Raw genomic sequence first — 22,678 nt, 5'->3', positions numbered from 1 at the left:
CCGCTTTTACGAGAGGTTTGGAGCCCTCCCGACAGTAAGGGATAATTAACGAACGAAAACATTAAACGCGTATTCAAACCTTAATCTCAAAAATAGCAGAGAGTCGCGTCCGTATTGTAAACTTGGTCTAACTTCAGTATCCTTAACATTGGTCCACTCTGCAGAATCGTACACACTTGCATTATAAAATGTCGCCGTCACTTCTTTATTACATTGCAGTTCCTTTACTTTACTCGACCATAATTCAGTTAAATTGTTTATTAATTTGTTCTTTACCACCAAGTTTCCAAAGATTCTTCACATTTCAGAGCCCTAACTACACATTCCTTCTTCATACTAACGGTAAGACCACTGTATAGCTTCATTTATGCTGAAAATTATTTTTCTTTGAAAAACTATCTGACTTATAGGGGAAACTCAGTGCTGAAGTTGAGCCTCACAAGTAAACTGTTTATAGCTTCGCTATTTTCGCGAATTTTAGTGACACACTTGACATTAGAAACACATTCTGTGAGAAGAAATTATGTTTATGGTGAGTATGGCATAAACTTACCTACTAGTATTTTCTTTGCATCTTCAGATCAAGGAAGTCTATTTACATCTCACACTATTGTATTTCTTTGGTTGTAAACGTTTGATAAGTAAATTTAATTACATTACTCAATTATATTTTACTCTTGTATTATAGATATACAAAATAAGTTGTGTAAAGCTAGAACTTAAAATATCTTTGCTACGTTTAATTATACGAAAATATGTCTTAAAAATGATCAAAGTTGCATTCTTCAAGATTCTGAGATGATCGATACCTTTTTAACAGTTTCTCAATCTTTGAATTGTCTGAGATTACAAAAACAGAATTTAAATGATTTCACAAGTTTTTATATATTTACTTCACAAGGAGACCGAAATTAATACCCTTAGTAATCAGTCGATATATTTTCGAATTATAAATTAATTGTTTCGTATGTTCGATAAATTACAAAATAATGGCGATACAGGGGTGTTAAATTCTTATTCATCGGTTATTGCGAGTAAGTATTAGGTCATCCCATAAGTTCGTGTCGAATTTTATAATTTAGATCAATATTTCCAACAAACCTTCAAATTTTCGGGAAAAAATGTAAGTCTCTTCTCGTTCCATAACTTTTTCCTATTTTTGTTTTTGATTAAGACCATTATGTCATCGTTATAGAATTTCCTTGAACTGTCATTAATGTATCCTTCACTTTCGACACGAACTTATGGGTGGACCTAATATGTAAATTTGTTTCTTCAAGTGTCCTTACAGAGAAATGATTATTTTAAATGCGTCCTAAATTCTCACCATATGAACATAATTTTAGTTATGCAACGTTAGTATCTGTCTATATGATTGTATCTGTTTTTTTTTACCAATTACGATACTACCGTAAAAAAGTAAGTTATTCGTATATACGATCAAAATTATTTTTAAAATTAATTTCAGAAAATCGCAAAATTCTTTGAAATTCTGAAAAGTATGACTTTGAGAAAGAATCTTCCTCACTGCGATATTTACCTACTCGTTGAGAACAAATTACCTTTTCCTCGGATAATCCGTTGTATCATTAAAAATACCTAGGAAAAATATTTTCAATTCAACTCCAGAACGGCTCGCTGTGCATATGAAATAATAACGCTGGCATTTTTTAATAATGTTACACTGACGTTACGATGTAGTCACGTGTTTACATTCGATAGCTGTCTAAACTGCATTGTCGCTCCATGTGCGCGCAGAAGACAAAAGGAGAGAGAGGCAGAGAGAAGGTGACCTTAATTGGATCGAACTTTAGTAGATAAATGCACGCAATTTGTTGATGCACCTTCAATGATTAATACTTGAAAGGACTATTAAAGTCCATCCAATAAATTGCTTAATTTCTGTTTTCTACATTTTGTACTTTTTCCCTCTGTAGATATTCTTTGTGAATTTGTTCAGTTGACCTGATTCATTAAAGCGATTGTTATCTTTTTTACTCTAGATTCATCTGAACGATAGACATCGTTCTTCTCGTTTTCATTGGAAAAATTTTCACTCTTTTCTCTCTTTTCCACTTTCTTTTTCGTGTTTCTCAAAGAAACTCCCGAAACTGTTCTGCAAATATCCGTAATTGTTCCTTACGCTTTATGAAATGTTAATTTGCAACTTTGGAAAGCAGTACAGGTTATTTACCTTATGCACAAAACACTGTGAAATATTATTTATACAACATATCGATACCGTTCATCATTTCACGTGTTTAAATTTTCTATAGTAATACACATTAGGTTTCGCATTGCGGTTGTAGAATAGTTGGAAAAATTTGGAATACTTCTGTGCTGATGGTAAAATGGGATAACACTACCGGCCAAAAGTTTGGAATCACCGAGCATTGCAATTTACACAAAAATTTGCAGAAAAAAGTCAGCGACTTTGAGAATTTTTTATCGTTCGAATCAATTGACATGAGATAAATTGATAAATGTAGAATTGAGATGAACTTGAAATCTGTAAAAAATTAGCAGCAGATTTAATATTGATGAAAAGTGGAAGGTGATTCCAAACTTTTGGCCGGTAGTGTATATTTGTGAAGTATAAAAGATATCTGAAGTGGAGAAAAATCGGTTAGAAAGTTTTTAACCGTTTCTTCCATGTATTAACACTGTAGCACTGCCTTTTAAATTGTTGCAGCTCGGAATAAACACCTCAATTACACGAAGTGTATCTAGTCGTACCAGTTTACTCATTACTCACCGACGAAGTAACCCGTTGCTATCAAATTCGTTCAATATAATAAAGGAAGACAGTAACTTCTTTAACGAGCAACTGCAGCAAGTAAAAGTTGAAGACGTGGCTATTTTACTAATTATTCGTTAATGATTTTACTACTACTACTATAGAAAATACATGTTACAGCATATTAGGTATAGTTCATTCTTTTGAATATAAAAATACAATTTTTTACCCGTATATTGTTACTTTTAATGTACATCTGAAGGATTAATAAATTGACTCGTAAACTGCGAATTTAAATATTAGGTTGGCAACTAAGTTCCCGCCGTTTTTTTAAATTTTAACATTTCGCATGTCATTAAATGTTTTAAATCATTCGAAAGAGGATGTTTTGTTCTACCGGAATCTTCTTTGTTCGAGTTAATTTATGTTAATTTCTGTTAATTTTCAGATCATTAAAATGTCAAGTTGAGAAAAATGAGCATTTTCGACACCTCCTTCTTTTTGCTTTCAATCAAGGTTCTAAGGCCGCAAAAGCTGCTCGCGGCATTTGTGCTGTGTATGGAGAGGGTGCCATAGCTGAAAGAACCGCTCGTGACTGGTATGCCAAATTCAAAAATGGAAATTTTTTATGACTATTAAGTGATAACTATTATTGACTATTAAGTCAAAACCAAATGCAAGATTTTCTTGAATTAAATCAGAATTCAATGGATTAAAGAGACGACTTAGAAGCCCATTAGACGGTTAAATAGGCAGTGAAATCGTGCAAAAACAAAAGGTCAAGCGAGTGAGGGAGTTCACTAGCGCCATGTAAGTATTACACATAGTTGATACTCGCTGACAACTGCGAGCATCACAACTTGCAAATTCACTCGCTGGCAAACGGTGAGTAAGGTAGCTGCGTGTAATCAAGACTTAAGTTGCAACAATTTAAGAGGAAAGTGGCAGTGCCAGCAGCAAACTGTTCTCAGCTTTCTCCAGTTTATTCGCTCGTAGAGCGCGTTGGAGACCAAAGTGAGAAATCATTGAAAACTAGACCGAGTAGAATACAGTTAGAAATGCTTCACTTCGTAGAGTTAGTTTTAAGAAATAATGGAAATAGCTTTACAGTAACTTGAGACACTGTGCAGCATATTACCTGATTGTTACAGCCAAGAGGACGATGATGACACCGACTAACACCAAGGCGATCAGTACACCGCATATCATGTATATGGTATCGACGGGAGGATCTGCGGCAATAAAAACAATTAACTGTTATTATTAATAAATTGGAAACATGTGATTATGATTCGTATAAGGCTGCGTATTCGGGCGAATTGACGAATAAAACATCTGAAGATTGCAATGCAATGCATACATTCACAAGAATCTACATATGTACATACACTACCGGGCAAAAAGTTTGGAATCACCTTCCACTTTTCATCAATATTAAATCTGCTGCTAATTTTTCATAGATCTGAAGTTTATCTAAATTCTACTTTTATCAATTTATCTCATGTCAATTGATACGAACGATAAAAAATTCTCAAAGTCGCTGACTTTTTTCTGCAAATTTTTGTGTAAATTGCAATGCTCGGTGATTCCAAACTTTTGGCCGGTAGTGTATTTGATTACTTTGACGTATTGAGTTCGTCAAAATGCCAGTTCGTATTCACTACAACCACAACCTAACGCAACGAAAAAATTGTGACAGTGCTCGTATCGTAAAATGGACTCGTATAACACGACACATAAGTTTACATTTTCACAGTGCAGCAAAGTTTCCGAGATTGACAGTACATTACATTACGTGGTGATCGTTTTATGGTGTACATACCGTAACTGCGAGTCTTAAAGCACACATACTAAAATAGTCACTCTTATCAAGATTCTCAAATACACGACATACAGAGGATACTTGTGAATATATAAAATACTGTAAATAATATACTTGTGATTATGCGTAAAAAAAGAACGCGACATTCACGAATACAACATTCTCCTCTCCTTCGAACCAGTGAGAGATAACACAGCGCCAAGATCACTGACAGTAAGTATAATACATAGCTTGTTCAAGTCTACGACGCAACAAACTCTGTAGTTGAGGAGATAGTGAGTATTTCTTATCTGGATTAGGTTGGTTCCAGGTTTAAAGACGACCTTATAGATTTTGGAAATTTTGTGTTTACTGAAAGAGCTATACAGGGTGTCCCGTAACTCCTCGAAAATCCGGAAATGGGGGGTTCCTGAGGTGACTCTGAACAACTTTTTCCTTTACCAAAATGTTGTTTGAAGCTTCGTTTTTGAATTATTAACGAAAAACACTGGCCAATCGCAGAGCTCGCGCTCAGGGACGAAGAACAGAGGCTCACCCGGGCGCGATCGAACAATGCGTACGCGTTAAATACGACCTTCGCTATTTTCTTCACGATTCCGACTAATTGGAGTTTTTTCAAGAATTTATACAAACGTCGAAATGACGGCAAAAACCCATTTCTCTAAGCCTTATAAAAATAGCGGTGCAAAGTGAAATTTTTTTGACAGCGATCGATAACCGAGTGAATCTCTGTTCGCCCGTCCGTGAGAGCGGGCTCTACGCGCGCTCTGATTGGCCAGTGTTTTTCGTTAATAATTCAAAAATGAAGCTTCAAACAACATTTTGGTAAAGGAAAAAGTTGTTCAGAGTCACCTCAGGAACCCCCCATTTCCGGGTCTTCGAGGAGTTACGTAATAATTCAAAAATGAAGCTTCAAACAACATTTCGGTAAAGGAAAAAGTTGTTCAGAGTCACCTCAGGAACCCCCCATTTCCGGGTCTTCGAGGAGTTACAAGACACCCTGTATACAGTTATTTGGTTCGAGACCCTTGGCTTTGATCGCCTCGAGGATCCTACCTGTAAGGGTTTTGGTTAACCTTTTTAGGACTACGGCCAGAAAGAAGCTTCTCGGTTGCTACAGAATATGCGTGGAACTGGATATTTTTCAATACACAGGTATTTTTAAAGTTTAAGAAGTCTTTGGCTTCTTGAAATTGGATTTTTATTTCGGAGTTACAGTTTTTCGCAAAGAATTTCTGCCCACACTTTTTTCGGGAGTATCTGTGAATTTAAGGTGATTTATTTTATCACCGTGTACGAAGATAGGAGGGGATTTTGTGTGTGTTTTAGTTAGCGTCTCGGGCTTGGTTGATGTTTTAAATGTTTTTGGTTTGGCTTTGGGAGCATTTTCATGTCCACCGCTTGCCGATATGCTGTGTTCCAGGCTTCGGGTTTATGACACGTTTATTGCTACTAAGCGTGTAGAAGTAATATTTACCTAGCAACCCATATGGCCCGCAGAAATGCACAGCTCCTGCGTCCATAAAGTAATTTTCAGACCTTGACTTCTGGTTTGAATAATCAATTGTAACGCGAAGATCTTAGCAGAACGCTTAAAAAATAACGTTACCCGACGTCCATTTTATAAACGCGATCGGTTAAACATACATTTAGAGTGAAATTATTTTCCTTTCTTTTATTCTCAAGTAATATTATATTTTATCAAAACTTGCACAAGTTATATTATTTTATATTCTACTTGTTGAATACTTGTAGAATAATTGCTACGAATATTTTCAGGTAAAAATATATATTTTTATGACGTCACGCCTGTACTCTATTAGAATGGCTTACAATGTTCATTCACTGTAGAGTATTGATTTTTAAAGCAGCGCCCTTTAACATTTATAATTCAGTATAAAATTAGTGTGGTATGACGTAGAGTGTGTATGTGACGTAGAGCGTACATGTGACGTGAAATTTACATGACGCAAATTTTCATTTTCAACGGCTACCTTTTTCATTCATTTATAAATATTAATGTACCGTGATGGGTGATTCTCGTCATCAATACTCGTTGAGTTAGTGTAACATCGTTCAATATACAGAGCGAATAACGAGAAACAGAGCTCCGAAATAACTCCGTCAGAGTCGGAGATAGTAGAAAATAGGGTACGGTAAAGTTGCACTATCCAAGAAAGCAAGAATAAACGTATACGTACTGGTATAAATAAATTTCTCCTTTCGCGTAATTTTCTAAGTCATTTGAAGGTTATCAACAATTTTCTGAAATGACATCATAAATTTTATACCTCGCACAGCATTGCAGCCCGAAGCAAGTTCAATAATTATGACACTCTGACCTTCGGATAACTCGGGGTTCAAAAATTTCAGATCGATCAATGGAAACTTTACTGTTAAATTAGTTTTATCGAAGATGCAAACTACCCTTTAAGCAATATAAATACCTACATACAGAATGTATAATATAGAATGGCACAAAGTTTTTTTTTTTTTTTTTTCTGAAACTATTGACCTTTTGAGTACGGGAGAGAGTCGCCACGTGGGGTACAGTTGGTGGACGCGATATAGCGAGGTTGTACATAAATTATTTTAAGCTACATTCGCTACATTAAGCAGCGACACAGATTGATGTAGCCGCAATTCAGAGCCCCACGAGTCATTTGTGAATTGACATCTAAAATTTCTGCTTACAATTTTTCATTTAAGATATACTGTATTAAGCCTTCGTCGCTTCCTGCTCGATAGTAATTTCCGTATTGGTAAAATTCACGGTAGTGGTACCGACAGTTCTTCGCGAATATCTCGGAAAGTAAGGCTGAGCGGTGGTTATATGTATAGGAAAAAGTTGTTCAAAATGTTGAGCTTTCCTCGTTGAGATATCCGACGTAAAATGGATAAAATTATAGAAGATCCTGAATACGATGAAAGGATACCTCGAAAGTAAATATGATTATAGATAAGTGTAATGAAAATGTTAATCTTCTTAATCGATGGCATAATTAATTTTAATTTGTTACTAATTTATTAATTTGTTATTAGAGTAGCATAGAGGAACAATATCTTACGTTAATTAAATGCTACTAAAACATTTAAGAAGTTCGCTTCTTGAAATTCATAAAATCAGTGTTAATTAAGAATAATGAGTTTTAATTAACTTTAATCAAATTTCTAACAGTACTAATTTATTAGAATTTCAATCGGCGAGGAATTAGAATTCGGCGAGGAACACTAAAGGACTAAAATATTTACCAATTAACCTGTAGCTGTCAATAATTACGACGCAGACAAATTTTTTAAATGCACCAATGAAGGGACCAATTCAAAATGAGGTCGACAGGCCCTGAGTGAGTCTCGAGCTCCTTGTCTCTCTCGAATTGCTGTTTCGAAGCTCGGATTACGTGTATTTTGACGCCTGATTAATTTTATGACCTCACTACATCGATTTCACTGACTATACTGCCGTCGGGCTCCGTGATAAGGCGGATGTCAAGGGAGGTTCCTTCAATTTTTTTAATCCTTGCATTTTTCAATAGATCTTATTTAATGCAACAACATTTACTCACTAGACGAAACATTTGCTCATATTTCGTATAATTAAAATGTTATACCACAAATATTTTTCAATAAACAAACTCGAAGATCAGAGGTGTTAATGAAAAAATCATTTTATTTATAAAATTACAGATTTTGACAACGCTACCCACACACTTCCAAACAATTTTTAATTCATTTTTCAATACTGTTTCAAAGATTAATTAAAATTTGTGATATCACTGAAACACAAGCTCTTCCAATTATGTTATAACCATAAACAATGAAATATTATAGAAAGAAATCTAACAGTGCAAGATTAGATATCGTGGTGATTAGAATAACACCATCTCGTGAATATCAATAATATAACTAATCAGATTAATGGAAGGGAGAAGAAAATATATTGTAGTCATATTCGTCGAACTATTTCTCGAAAAATAGGAAAAGAATAATAGTTTTTCGAACATTTCTCGTTCACTTTAGAGGATAATATCCTTTATGATATCTCTATTCTTGTATCATTCTAACGTGATATAAGTTCTATTGTCGTGAAATTTCGATGTTATAGAAACTAACAGAAAAATTGACTCAGAATTTACATAGTGATGGTGTCATCGTAGCACTTTCCTCAGGAACCCTTTTTATCGCTGTAATGTGATTCAGACGACCATGTCCTACATCCAAATGAAGCAAAGTGAATGGTGTACAGTGAATTCAAATACGAAAAGATACAAGAAATGGTTATAAAATTAATCGTAAAGTTATTATTAAGAAATCAGCACAATTACTTAAAATACATTTCTTTATAGAATAAACCAGAACCATTTACTCGTAACATTTAATTCTTTTGTTAATACTAAACATTTTAAATACACTAACGTTCCAATAATGAAACTGGCAACACTTTCCCTTTCCTTACACTTTTATAGGCGAACTTAAAATTATATAGAATGTCACTGAACACGACGGTAGTATAACCCGAAAAGAAATATAGTAGCATCCTTTTATAGGAAGCTTCGTTTTTTAATAAATCAATGTTGAAAATTCATCGAATACGTGTATTTAAATACTGGTACAAAATTAATTGTATTGCAATTTGTATTCGTCACATTACACAATGAAAACCAATGTACTCTGTCGCTTAAAAATTATATTGTTGTTTAACCAACAGAGGTTTATGGCACGGATTCCAAGCGACGTTATTTTTGAGAAGTTTTTCTGCAAGTTTTTTGATAACAATAGGGCAATCCGGCTTATTACCTGATGGCCGCGGAAATTCTTCACTTCTGCGGGCCACATGGTGATCCGGTACTTGCCTCTGCGCGCTCAGTAACGGTAAGCATGCCGTAAACCCGTGAAGTCGACGTTTCGGCAAAATCGCCACGCGGAGCTGACACGCCCGTTTGGGACCGTCTCTCCCTCTCTGCCACCGCCCTACTCTACCACGCGGGGGAGTGCACGAGGGCCTAAGTGGGCGGCTCTAGGGGAGTGCACAAGGGCCTAAGTGGGCGACTCTAGGGGGTGAAAGGCCCATTATTTGCCAACAAGGTAAACTCCCCATTTTCGGGAAGATTCTAAGATATACTTAGAAACAATCGACACCAGTTTGAGCGCTCTAACACGCAATACTCGACATCTTGATACACCAGTGCGGTCCAGTCCGCAATAATCGACATCACAAATAAAGCGCGATCACCATCGCGACAATAAGTAGTTGGCACATACACGTGCAATAATTACCAACGCCAACCCGACCTTCCAACCAACAAGAAGCGCGGGAAGCTGCGTTAACAATTGTATAAATATAAAAATTGTGTCTCACATATTATACTTCTGTGAATACTTCCCGAAGTATTGTATGATTTTAAGAGTTTAGATACAAGAATAATCCTCTGTTTGGGTTATTCCTTGTCTATAATTTTTTCATGGTATAGAAGATACAACGTAGATTTCATTAGATGAAATTATGTTTGTCATCGACTGTTTTTAGGAAGAGTGCGAAATCGATTTATTAGACTAGTATAGTCGGTGGAACCGATATAGAACCGATCTGATTAAGTTAACATTATCGACATATATATAAATAATATACATATAAACATATAAATTTGTATATTACGAATTTTTAGCAGAATGAATAGCTCAGAGATTTTCGCCCTACTGTAATTCTAATATAAGAGTCAAACTTTCCCTTAAACTTCTTTTCCCGGAAAGCACCCTTGTCTTCCCTACTTCATGGTTAGGTTCTCCAACAAAAAGAACAACAGTTTTAGTTTTTCAGGCAATACAGCGTTGGGCTGCTTGACATCCACAAAACTCTCTCGTGCCTCTTGCAAACAATCAATTCTGAAACACTCGATAACTACGTGACTTCGGGCCACTAGCCATTGCTAGTGTGGAATGAAATGTCTGGATTACTTATCCTCTCAAGTATTCTCAATGACCATACACAGGCTGAGTCCCTGCCATAAATCGTTCGAAAGCAAAACAGCATTGACCTTTGATGATTCTTAAATATATGCCATAGCTAACACAGTCAATCTGACCTGCTTGATGCCCTCGACAAGCCTCTCTTCATAATCTATCTCAACTCAAAGTTGTATAACAGTTTTGTTGTACCACCCATGGTAGTAATTATTTCTGATTTACCCACTAGAAGAATGCCTTTTTTTAATATTCCAGTAGTGAAGTCATGCGGGATGGAATTACCTGGGACAATAAATAAGTCCTGAATTACAACAGTACTGTGGTGGCACTTCCTATGCTCCACCGCCAGAGGGATGGACTAGCGACCAATTCACACTAGTCCTCGCTAAAGGCTCCCGTTTGTATACAGGGTGTTTCAAAACATGTGGGCATAACTTCTGGGATGGATTCAGTACGCTAAAATAAGGAAGAAAGTTCATATAAACATATACCCGATATGACCTTGTTTCCTTGTTGGGGTTGTAGGTGCTGACTCCTCATTGGAGGAGGTTGTTTAGGTGGGACGCAGCTCTTTCCAAGGGATTGTTGCTTAACATTAGAAAACCCCCATTTTTGGGTTTTTCCCAGTGACCTCTCCACGGGGGGTACGGTACGCGCGAGAGGACCGGTACCTCGGTCTGGCGACCAAGTGTAACTGAACAAGTTTATGACGATAATCCGCCAAACCGAGGGTTCGGCGCGATTTCTTGCGAGGCAACAAATTGCATACTAAATAAAATTTCATCTGTTATTCGTTGTGCGAATAAAAACTTATTCGAACAATGCCCAACTCTGCTGTTTTCTTCCTCTTGCCTCACCTAACCACCAAAATACCCATTACCGATGGTCTTTACGGTCGAATCGCTATCAGACTGTACCAAGTTTATCCTTCATCGAAAAGCAAAATATTCGTTTGATTTGTTCAGCTCTCGTTTCATCATTTACCTCTTTGAATTACGTGTTGCGTCTTTTGTATTTTTGCGGTCTCTTTGTGCATGGTATGCCCTAGAATCATTGCAAAAATAACAATCGATTATGCGGCGATATTCGCATTTATCTATCGTCGCGATGCTTCTCTTTTTTGGTAGCAACCTTCTTGTATTCTACCATCTTGATCCTTACCACTAAATCTGAGGCTGTCTCGTATCAACATTGTTTGGCACACATTTGGCCCTATCCGAGAAGTCATTCTAATTAAATCTAATCTTTCTTGCTAGACAGTGATAAATGATACTGTTGGATCGGGGCCTCCGTACCCAATTAGAGAAGCAAGAACGAGGAAAAATAGAGAGCCGTTAGGTCCTTCAAATTTTCCCTTGGCTCCTGCAAGTGATGTCAGAAGTGGGATGGAGGGGCTGCAGTGTAGAAACCCAGTGAAGAGAAGCTCGCACGTCTCCCAGAAGAAGCTGAGAGACGGAGAATTTCAGCTGAGTACTACTGAGTAGTTGTGTAGTATTCGACGACGAATGTCAGCACAGGAGCAAGAACGAGGAAAAACAGAGAGGGCGCGTTGGCATAGTGCCGATAGTCCCAGCTTGCCAGCCAGAAGTCGCGGGTTCGTTTCCCGTTGGGTTCCTCAAATACTTACAATATTTATAGTCCACTCAACGAGTCGAGGCAGTAGAGGTAAACAAAACATTTGCGTGCTAAGCACATGATAGATGCAAGGCACTCCAGCTATTGGTTGGCAAACAAGGCACGTTATGAAACGTAATTCAGGTTCTCGAAATTCTCGGGAGTTCCGACAATCTTGAGTCTCGAGATACTTTTGAAGACTCAACCCGATCCAGAGAAAAATTCTCGAGCCGATCCGACTCGATATTTGTGGGTTCTTGCACACTTCTAGTGTTGAAGGTTGCGAATACGCTCCTGTCCCAATCACGTGCGTTTATTTACTTTTGTTGACTCGACTCGTTTAACGGACTGTAGGTTTCTTTCAGACACATCTGCTTTGTACGAACGTATTCAACGTAACTAGTTCTTTGTATATTATGTACACAGTAGTTGATTGTGCTGTGTCTTTTCAGATACGAATACCGTATAGAAGTCTTCACGAAAATTGTCCCAGGTGCAAGGATGAGTTTCTAATTTTTGGTAACCCTTTTTCATTAGTCCTATCAGTGCACGTATCGCAAGGCTCAAGCATTGGCGTGGTGCACCATTTGTCAATTCTTCTACTTTATAACACTTTAAAGTGACACCACCTTTTCCGCTACATTTCGACAGCATACGGAAGTGAGACTCGTGATGCAGGTGCAGCACATGCGGTTTATAACACAGTCGCGAAGAAAGACTATTCTTGAATTCACGACGATAGAATACTGTTTGACATTTCGTTTATTTCTCGCCGGGAGAAATTAATTTACTACCGAAGGTTCTGTCGTTTCGTTTCTGTTCGTGCTCGACAGCCGAAGTCCTGCCATAATCCCACAGTTCGCTATAGACAAATGTGCCGTTGATTTCTAACGGTGCGGAGAAGTCAAAACCTAGCGGAAATTGGGCTGATATTGAGCTGATATTGCTCCACTGCAAGGGTGTTCGCGATACCTATTAGACACGCTGATTGATATTTAGTTTTTTAGCTATAATCAATCGGAAGCAGAAACAATCTGTCGTCGATCAAAGTCTGTCACCTCCGTGATCAGAGTAGCAAAAAGAAGTCCAGCGTTCGGGACAACACATATATTCTAATCTCGCCTATCATCCACTCGCACGTCAATCGTAACCACTTGCTCAAGATTAATTTGACGGGCAACCTTTGTGACAGAATCGTGTACCATTAAGGACTTTACAACTCCGCGGTGGAAACAATGCGCACGGTTCGACTCGCGAATGCAACAAGCTGTTTCCCTTATAAGTAAAGTCACAAAACAAGTTAAATTCCTTTCCTGAATAGTAAGTAAACTTGGTGCCCAAGTTTCTATAAATAAGTAAGTAGTCAATGTGGAAACAAACGGGTCAAATATTTAATGATTATAATTGAGGAGCTTTCTAGAAGAGAGACCTACAGGTCTATGGGTCCTTTTTTTGGTAAATTCTTTTTAATTAACCACAATATATTTAGATATCTCCCCACCAAATTTTGTTTCAATATTCCATCAATAAAGGTCAGAGCAGCATGTTTTGTTGAACCTTGTACAGCTGATCTGTAGGTTAAACTAAGACTTTCAATGCAATTTACTCAATTCACTATTTCGTCCTATGGGCTCTTTCTTCAGAAAACTCCTCAATTATTATGTTATTTCAATGGAAAGGATTTTAATGGATTGGCAAGATATTCCTGATAAAAAAGAGAGGAGACATAGATTTTCACTATTTTGAACTTGCATCTTACCATTGCAATATGTTCGTACGGCGTTATAAAGACTTAGGAAGGTTATAATGGATCGACAATAAGATTCGTTTGCAGGTTGCACGTTTCAAGCTGTATAATAGCGTCTTTGTTCTCTTTGTATTACAAAAAGAAAAACAGGCGTGTTTTCATAAACCTATTGCTTTTGTTTTCGGTTGTATCTTTGAGAAGCGCCAAGATGTAGGGGTGTAGGGGTCTATCTATTAGGTACAGAAATGAATTCTTCCTGACTTTTACGTACAATGAAAGTTTTATTTAAAAAGAATGAAAACAGATCAATCATCGAAATAATCTCCATTATTGTTGATCTTTTGCCATGTTTCTGGCAGCTTGCGAATATCGTCGCAATGGAAACTCAGTGGCTTTGAATCATTTGAATCAGAATTCATTTCTACACCTAACATTTCATAAATTTTTCACAATTTTATAATCACCGGTATCATATGTTGATTGTAATAATATTATTCTCACATGAATTAATACCTAAATAAATCCTTCTGTTTGGTACGTGTAGAATAACTGAAAAAGTATGAATGCCATAGTATGTACATTACCGGCCAAAAGTTTGGAATCACCTCCCACTTGTCATCAATATTAAATCTGCTGCTAATTTTTTATAGATTTCAAGTTTATCTCAATTCTACGTTTATCAATTTATCTCATATCAATTGATTCGAATGATAAAAAATTCTCAAAGTCTTTGACTTTTGTCTGGAAATTTTTGTGTAAATTGCAATGCTCAGTGACTCCAAACTTTTGGCCGATAGTGTATATAATATAGTTAATATATTCTACACATAGTTTCAAAACCATGATTCAGCAAGTTTCAATTTGTGGTATAAAGATGGTTCTAAAATGTTTACATTACACTTTAATACCAGCACATCTATCGATCGACACAACCTGACCACAAGAGGTATAAAAATAGTTAACCTTCCTCAGTGAGAAAGGATCTTTTTATATGACGTAGGTGCATTCTGTAAGCATTTACACTTTGTATAATCGAAAGTATAGACGGACAATAATGTTACCTGTTTTTATTATTTTACAGCTCTGCTTTACAATTACTTCCCAATCAATAGCCACATAAATTTAGCAAAGTGGAAATAAACAGATTTTCCTCTCAAGCTCTCATTTTCGTCATTTACTCTATTTTCATCAAAAGTTAAAACACCTGTACATGATCTGTGTGCAAGTTTTGTTTACAAAAATCGAAAATTATTTATAAAGATTCAATAAACAATTTCTTCCACTATTTTAAATCATTTCGCATCAAACAGTTAACGCAAGGACCTCGCTTAACTGTTGCGCCGCGCCTGTCCAAATTGCTGTACTTCGCTTTAAAATTAAATTTTAGAAACATGGACATAACTGAAAAAGTACTCAATATTTTCCCGTGAAATATTATCATAGCTATGATTACGTGAAATATTAATATTTTCGTTTTCATACAGATTAAGTTTTTATAAGACAATTATGTATCCTCAATGACTCAGCTTTAAATAAAATCAAGTAAAATGGTGTCTATTACAAGCACTTCAAATACTTCCCTTCATGATCTGGAGACTGAAAATATTTGTAAAAATACTATAATAGTATCTAATCAAAATTATACAAAAGTCGTATTTTTACGTAACCTGCGCGAAATGTGTTGACAATAAAAACCTTGTAGATTCCCCTTCCAACCGTTCCTTTCAGGCAGCGTACTTATCAAGGAAACCACATTATACTAGAAGGGCAGCCATGACAGGCTAAATCTTCAGCGTCAGACATTACGTACAACGTATAATAATACACTGTTCGAGGACCAACTCGTGCACCATTTGCGCTCGTTACTACGTTATTCGTACACTGTTGGTGAATCGTATTACTTGCACATTAACATTGATAGCGTAATTCACCAGATATTTTTAAACAATCCGTAATTATATAGACTACCCCACGTGAGGTTGTTATACGTGTTATCAGCATCGATCAACAAATGCGTGGTGTAGCGCACTCATTTTTGTAAAATATCCGATACGTATACTTGTAAGGTATGAAGAGTCATAAAACTCTTGCCTCGCCACTGATTGGGCGGCCCAAGCCGCCGAAAAGCGATTAAAAATTTAAATTTAAAAAGCTTAAACAATTTATTACGTACTGCTAACCGGCGGGACACCCTGTATATTCAAAACAGAACAATTCTTTAATTCTACACATGCTACATTAAATGAAACACATGTAGCTCTATATTTGTGATATAGTTCCATCAGTAACTGTTCATGGGGTCTTCGTTGACCGGGTTTATGGCACGCTCGCACTAGAAGGTTATTTTTGAGAACAAAGACGCTTCGTAGCTCCGTAAAAAAATAAGTCATTTCTTACAGAACAATGCCTTTAGAATTTCGACTTTCCGCGTCCTCAATAACCGAAGACGTGTCATAAACCAGGGTTCCTGAAGGGTCAACCCACTCGTGCGTATAACGGCACTCTCGGCCGAGGGTTGACCTGGCGGGAATTTCCGGCGCGTTACCGAAGGACAGCGAAGATTCCACGCACCCGCAGGTAGGGCCTCACTCCTTCCAAGGAAAAGCGCGCTAAGGGCGCAATGGAAGGGTGGGTGACACTCAAGGGGCACGTTGATTGGTAATTTGTGCGTACGTGAAAACCCAATCAGCGTGCCTTCTTGCACTTGGCGGGGGAGTCACTGCGGACTCCAGAAAAATTCGAGAATCGAGCGAGCAGATTCAGAAAAGGTACTATCGAGCGAACACCATTAGATCTCCAACCGTTCGAGGAGACACAACACATTTGCAAAGATTCTCTCGTGCGACAACACACTCTCCAGCCGTTCGAGGAGACATCACGTACATTTCGAGTCGCGATCGAACACTCGAGCCATTTCAAACAAGTCGTCAATCGTTTTCGTGACGCACTCTAAATTTGCTAACGTCCCGAGCCAAACAAGATTTGAATTAGTTACCTAAGATTAATTTGGCGGGTAACAGTCGCGAACGCGAGCTTCTTGAACATTCATAAGAGAGCGCGACGCGACCAGCACCGTCTGCTTTAATTCTCTACCAGCTGAGAGAGGTTCGATGTGGGTAATTGCGTCACAGTAAACTGTAGCACATTACAAATCACATAGCCTTAAAATAAAACAGAGTTCAACATGTTGCAAATTCTATATATACTTCAGTCGAAAAGTATCGAATGTGATATATTTTTTCTCGTTATCAAAGAAGACAATCTTTCACAATTATAGAGCACAGCTTGTGTGTGTGTATTGACGATAAATATTTCACAATATTACACTTTCCTCCTAGTTGTGACTATTTTCATATCTCCTTTCAATTTTCAGTAGAACCGTTCGAATTTTTTGTACAATTTCTGGATTCTCAATTTTTACAAACTTTCACACGTCTCATGTTAATAAAATATGATAGAAACGGTTATTTGAAGTGTTCACATGAAACTTTCAAAATTTTCATCTGTATTATTTTTTTGAAGTTCGTTAAAATGTTCGCATATTGCATAACATTATTGAATGATCAAGACGAAAAGGGATACAGAGATACAATAAAGTGCTACAGTTTTGTAACTCTTGGGTTACAGTTTCGAAACACTCACTTAACACTTTGCCTACTGGAAGCCTACTAATCTGGCGTTTTTCTGTCAACGCTAATTGACAGGGAGCCTATCAATCGACTTTTTACGCATACATTTCCGCGAGATAGGCAAAATCGTCGGGAGATCGGTCGGGAGTGCGTAGTAAGTTCAGCCACGAGCAGTAGATAAAGTGTATGAGCGGTCTGCGCGATTGGACGGACCTAGCTTCGTAACTTTATATAAACAGGGGCCACTTTTACCCAAAAGATCAGATATTAGTTACCCCCCTGTTTGTCAGTCTAAAGACTGACTCTACTCTTTAGAAATTGCAACCTGACAGCATCCATACCTTATTCTTAGCTGATAGTATTGTGGCGGGTACGTCGTTACCAACAAACCCTTACAGAACCTTGTTCTATTCTTTCACGCGAACTTTCTCTTTCCCAACTCCAGATTTTAGTTTCCGTTCTTTTGTCTCTCCCCGGGTTAAGACTTGCCTTCGTCCTCGAGTAGCCTAAGAAGCGCACATGTGGCATCCAGGTTCGCAAGAGGACGAACGAATTTTCCGTTTCCACCACTTTCTCCACTTCTATCTTTATCTATCGCTACTCCTGTCTCCCTGTCCTAACAATATAAAAACCCAGTACGCCTACACCTCGGGTCAGTTTTTCCTTTACCAACCATCGCGACGTACCCGTCAAACCGCTGCCGCAGGGACAATTAACAAATAAAACGATTGTATTTTCCAGACAAATTGTACGCCGACCATAACACTTATATCTTAATAAATTGAGGTGAAAACAGTGCAACGGCGTTCCTCACCCACTTCAATATTAATATTTACACTTAGGATAAGATTTACTCTGTTTTTTTCACTGTTAAGACAGGATTCTACATTAGAGATTTTTTGAAAATTTGTCTCTACAAGTACACATGCGATTAACTAATATTAATGCAAAACATCAAAGTAGATAATAACATAGACGGATAAGTTCGTAAATTTGCCCTGAGTCAATAAGCACAACTCCTACTAAGGCAAAGATGATACATAAAGAAAAACCCAAAAGGTCAGATATTGATGAGAATCAGACTCGATATCATTGACTCATTTTTGTATCTGCATTGACTCATGAAATAGTATCTATGCACATATATCGTCTGATAATTGACAAAGAATTTTTCCGTTTTACCTACTAAGGCACGGGACTTTCATTGCTAATTAAAATATCAACCAAACAGCAAAAGCAATAGGGGTTAAAGTGGGTGAATCTACAAGGATGAGCACAAAGGAGGCAGACACCAGATAAATCACAACATCCACAGTACACAAGATCTGTACAAAGAAAGAGAAAAACTTGAGAAAGAGAAAACTCCTACAACTAATAAAAATTAGAAACAGAGGCATCGTAGAAAATATCAAAAGGCAAGACACTTGCTTGTCCTTCTCTGATTCCTGTAATCCTCCCCTCCAATCCCTCGACTAGCCAAATCAGACCCTTTTCCACGGCCGTGCAAAAGCTAGGTGAGGTCACGAACATAACTTCGCGTGTGCCGTGCATCCCCGTGCGATCTACCACTCCTGAAGACCGTGTTCCGCCCCACGAAAGGAACAGAAAGTTAAATTATACAGTAGGACCCCGTATAACGCGGAAAATGAAAACAAATTAAGTTCCACCGATATCGCTTTTTGGATCAAATTTAATTAATGGAAAATTTCAAAATTACAAATTTTTTTTTTTCGATCGCGTTAATACGGAACAGTAGCAATTTTTTGATCGCGTTATACAGGGTCCTACTGTGCTACATTGAAAGTGGAATTTGTCAGAGGAATAATTTAGGAGATTAATTTTGCAATATTTCATTTTTTGACAAAGGATAGCTCAAAATAAACAAAATTATCGGCTGAGCTTACTCTTCTTTTAACATACAAAACATACAAAATGATGGATTGTTTGATACAACGATTATAACGAATAACCCGGATTACTCTTAGCAGACGATCTACAGTTTTTCGTTTATCCTGGATTTCTTAGTAATAATCGTTATTTTTACCGATACGAAAAATTATCCCAGAACAAAGTTGTTTGGTTCAGAACGACGAATATTGTAATTTATGATTTTTCTTTCTCTTAAAGTTATTTCTTCCCGAGTTTTCAAAGTTATCGACATTTTTCGTGTATTAACATTCGACATTACAGTGCACATCAAGATAAAGTCTACGACCTGCAACACCATCACCTTCACATAACCTCGAATGAAAGAAAAACCACGCTAGTTTAGATAAAAAAAAGTTGTAAAAACGACCTTCGCTATTTTCTTCACGATTCCGACTAATTGCAGTTTTTTCAAAAATTTTTTTACGCGTCATCTAGTAAACTAATCTTTCTATCTTATCAACAGAACTCAAGTCGTTTGGCCCAATTTTAAAAAAGTTATTCCATTTCATAGGGTGTGTGAATACTTTTTTCGGTCACTGTATATATGCTGTTTAGTTCTTAAAAACATAAATAACAATTAATTTTAACAACAGTTAATTTTTTTTTATTGTTTAATGTAGTTTGCTGTTGACTTATACGTATCATATGTATACTAATACGAAATAAAAGAATAAATGTAACAACAAAATGATAAAAGATTAACGCCATTACAGTTGAAACACGAGTTTATGTAGTTTGAACCATTAAAATCACTACTATATTAATATAACAAATATTCCGAAGTTGTAAATACTAAATGATGTGTACGAAGATATTCATTTCTACTGCACTTGACATTGTATTATTTCATTGAAAAAGAATTTTTAGATGCATCCTGAAGTTAAGCTTATCGCATCGGCTCGAATGGTCTTTCGTTGCAAGCAACTATCTTTTCGCTTCAATAAACAATCTTTATTTATTGCGTTGCCTGCAGCATTTACAGTAACTGCATATACTGAGATAAAATTAAGAACAAAATATTTGTATACATTTAACACCAATTATAAATGTTGAATAAAATGACTAAACTAAACTTCATTTTTTAAAGAATGTAATATAACAAAGTGCAAGAAGCCCGATGTGTTGCAACAGTAGACTGTGTTAGAACTAAAGAAAAGCTAACGAAGAGCTAGGTGTATACAATAAAAAATGAGAATTGTTTATAGAATATATTTATCGCTTTTTTAACGTAAGATTGAAGAGTACGTTTATATCCCTCAGATACGTGAAACGTGTATCGTTTTCTTGGACGTGTGAGTGGAGAGTGCGTTTTCGCCTTGGACTGTGAACCTGTTAATAGCGAGTGTTTGGTACTGAACGAAAAAATAATCACATCATAAATTCTTTTTCTCGAAAAAGAGGGTATACTAAGGATTTCGGCTATTTCTGAGTGCTTCTTTTTTTTAAAGACCCTCATTTATTCAATTTTCTTTACCTAGAGGTATGGGCCCAGAAAGTGTTGGGTGGTCGCAGAGGTTCTGGGGCCCATTCATTAACACTAAAGCGCCGCAATATTCAGAAGTTTTGTAGAAATATGAATTTAAAAAATTTGTTTTCTACATGATATAAACAATGCGCCACGTGCGGTTCAAGACATATGTGTTCTTTCTGCACGAACATATACAGTAAAGATTCGGTAAGAGATCCAAATTCGGGACCGCTGTGGAACAGCTACGAAAAAGGTGGCAGGTTTCTCAAACTCTTTGTATTTTACCGACACCGACGGACGGAGAAAGAGATGGCCAATCAGAGCACGCGTAGAGCCCGCGCTCAGGGACGGGCGAACAGAGATTCACCCGCGCGCTATCATGAACGACGCGTACGCGTGACTTCTCGGTTACCGATCGCTGTCAAAAAAATTTCACTTTGCACCGCTATTTTTATAAGGCTTAGAGAAATGGGTTTTTGCCGTCATTCCGACATTTGTATAAATTTTTGAAAAAAACTGCAATTAGTCGGAATCGTGAAGAGTAGCGATTCGGAATAGCGAATGTCGTTTTTAACGCGTACGCATTTGTTCGATCGCGCCCGGGTGAGCCTCTGTTCTCCGCCCCTGAGCGTGAGTTCTGCGCGCGCTCCGATTGGCCAGTGTTTTTCGTTAATAATTCAAAAATGAAGCTTCAAACAACATTTTGGTAAAGGAAAAAGTTGTTCAGAGTTACCTCAGGAACTCCCCATTTCCGGATTTTCGAGGAGTTACGGGACACCCTGTATAACTTCCGACCTGAGTCTAACAGTTCCCCCGCGTCTAAAGCGCGGGTCTCATAGGTAGCCTTACTGATGAGTCTACTAGAAGGCCCAAGACGAAACGCACAAGCTTTCCTGTTCCGTCTATCCTCTATCTCTCTTTCCTCCTGCCATAAACCAACCGCCATGTATGTTAGTTCACAAAAGAGAAGCAATAAAGCAAATAAGAAAAGTCGGTCATTTGGAAATTCACACCAGTAGTCCCACAGCAGTACTCACACGCCGCCAATCTATACACCGACGAGATAACAACCACACAAACTTGAAGATACGTGCAAGGGATGGAGCATTTGTCAATCGCAGAACTCTTCTAGACACCTGTTTCACAGCCAATTTTGTTACCGAGGAATTGCGCCCAGAGACTGCGATTACCGAGGGAAACGCTTGGACCGACTCTACCATCACACTTCATTGGATACGAACTCAACCAATTTTATTAAAAACCTTCATAGCAAATTGTCGTGTCTCGTGTTTTTCTTTTTTACGTGCGACGGCCAGGGTCCTTTTTCCATCCAATATGGATATTACATGAAAAGATTGTAGAGTGTATGTTACGAATCGAGTTTTTCTTCTATGTAGCTGCGTCTTATTGCAGCGTTCCGGCTTCAGTTACAATTGAGACTGTCTTCTTTACAATGGCGTGTCGTTTTCATACAATTTCCCGAAGCTAGAAACTCGAAGAAATTGCCAATCAATGCTGGTTATTTGGTTTAGCGTAGAAAGTTCACCTATTAGCAGATGTGAATCGGCGACGCAGGTCGATGGATAGAGTGATCGGTCGCATCGTAATTTCGTGCCTTAGCGCAAAATACAAATAGAGTTTCAGAAATTCAAGAGAAAACAGACACAACCCACTGGCGAAACGTTCCTTCACAACAGAACCCAGCAGATTTTTTATCCAGAGGACTACTTCTCAAAGAATTCACACAACATACCATTTGGCAAATTGA

General features: G+C 37.3%; 1 protein-coding gene across 1 annotated transcript in view; it reads right to left on the bottom strand.

The window, feature by feature from the left end:
- The window catches only part of LOC108573792, a 117,442-nt gene that overhangs the window by 17,506 nt on the left and 77,258 nt on the right, over window positions 1-22,678 (bottom strand). The window contains exon 4 of the mRNA XM_017936267.1: window positions 3,876-3,969. Within this exon, the coding sequence (XP_017791756.1) occupies window positions 3,876-3,969 (94 nt within the window). The remainder of the gene's footprint in view (window positions 1-3,875; window positions 3,970-22,678) is intronic.

Source organism: Habropoda laboriosa, unplaced genomic scaffold, assembly GCF_001263275.1.
Source record: "Habropoda laboriosa isolate 0110345459 unplaced genomic scaffold, ASM126327v1 scaffold178, whole genome shotgun sequence".
NCBI classification, from domain to species: domain Eukaryota; kingdom Metazoa; phylum Arthropoda; class Insecta; order Hymenoptera; family Apidae; genus Habropoda; species Habropoda laboriosa.
Note: the sequence above shows the minus strand (reverse complement) of the source record. Positions and strands in the feature narration are given on the sequence as shown.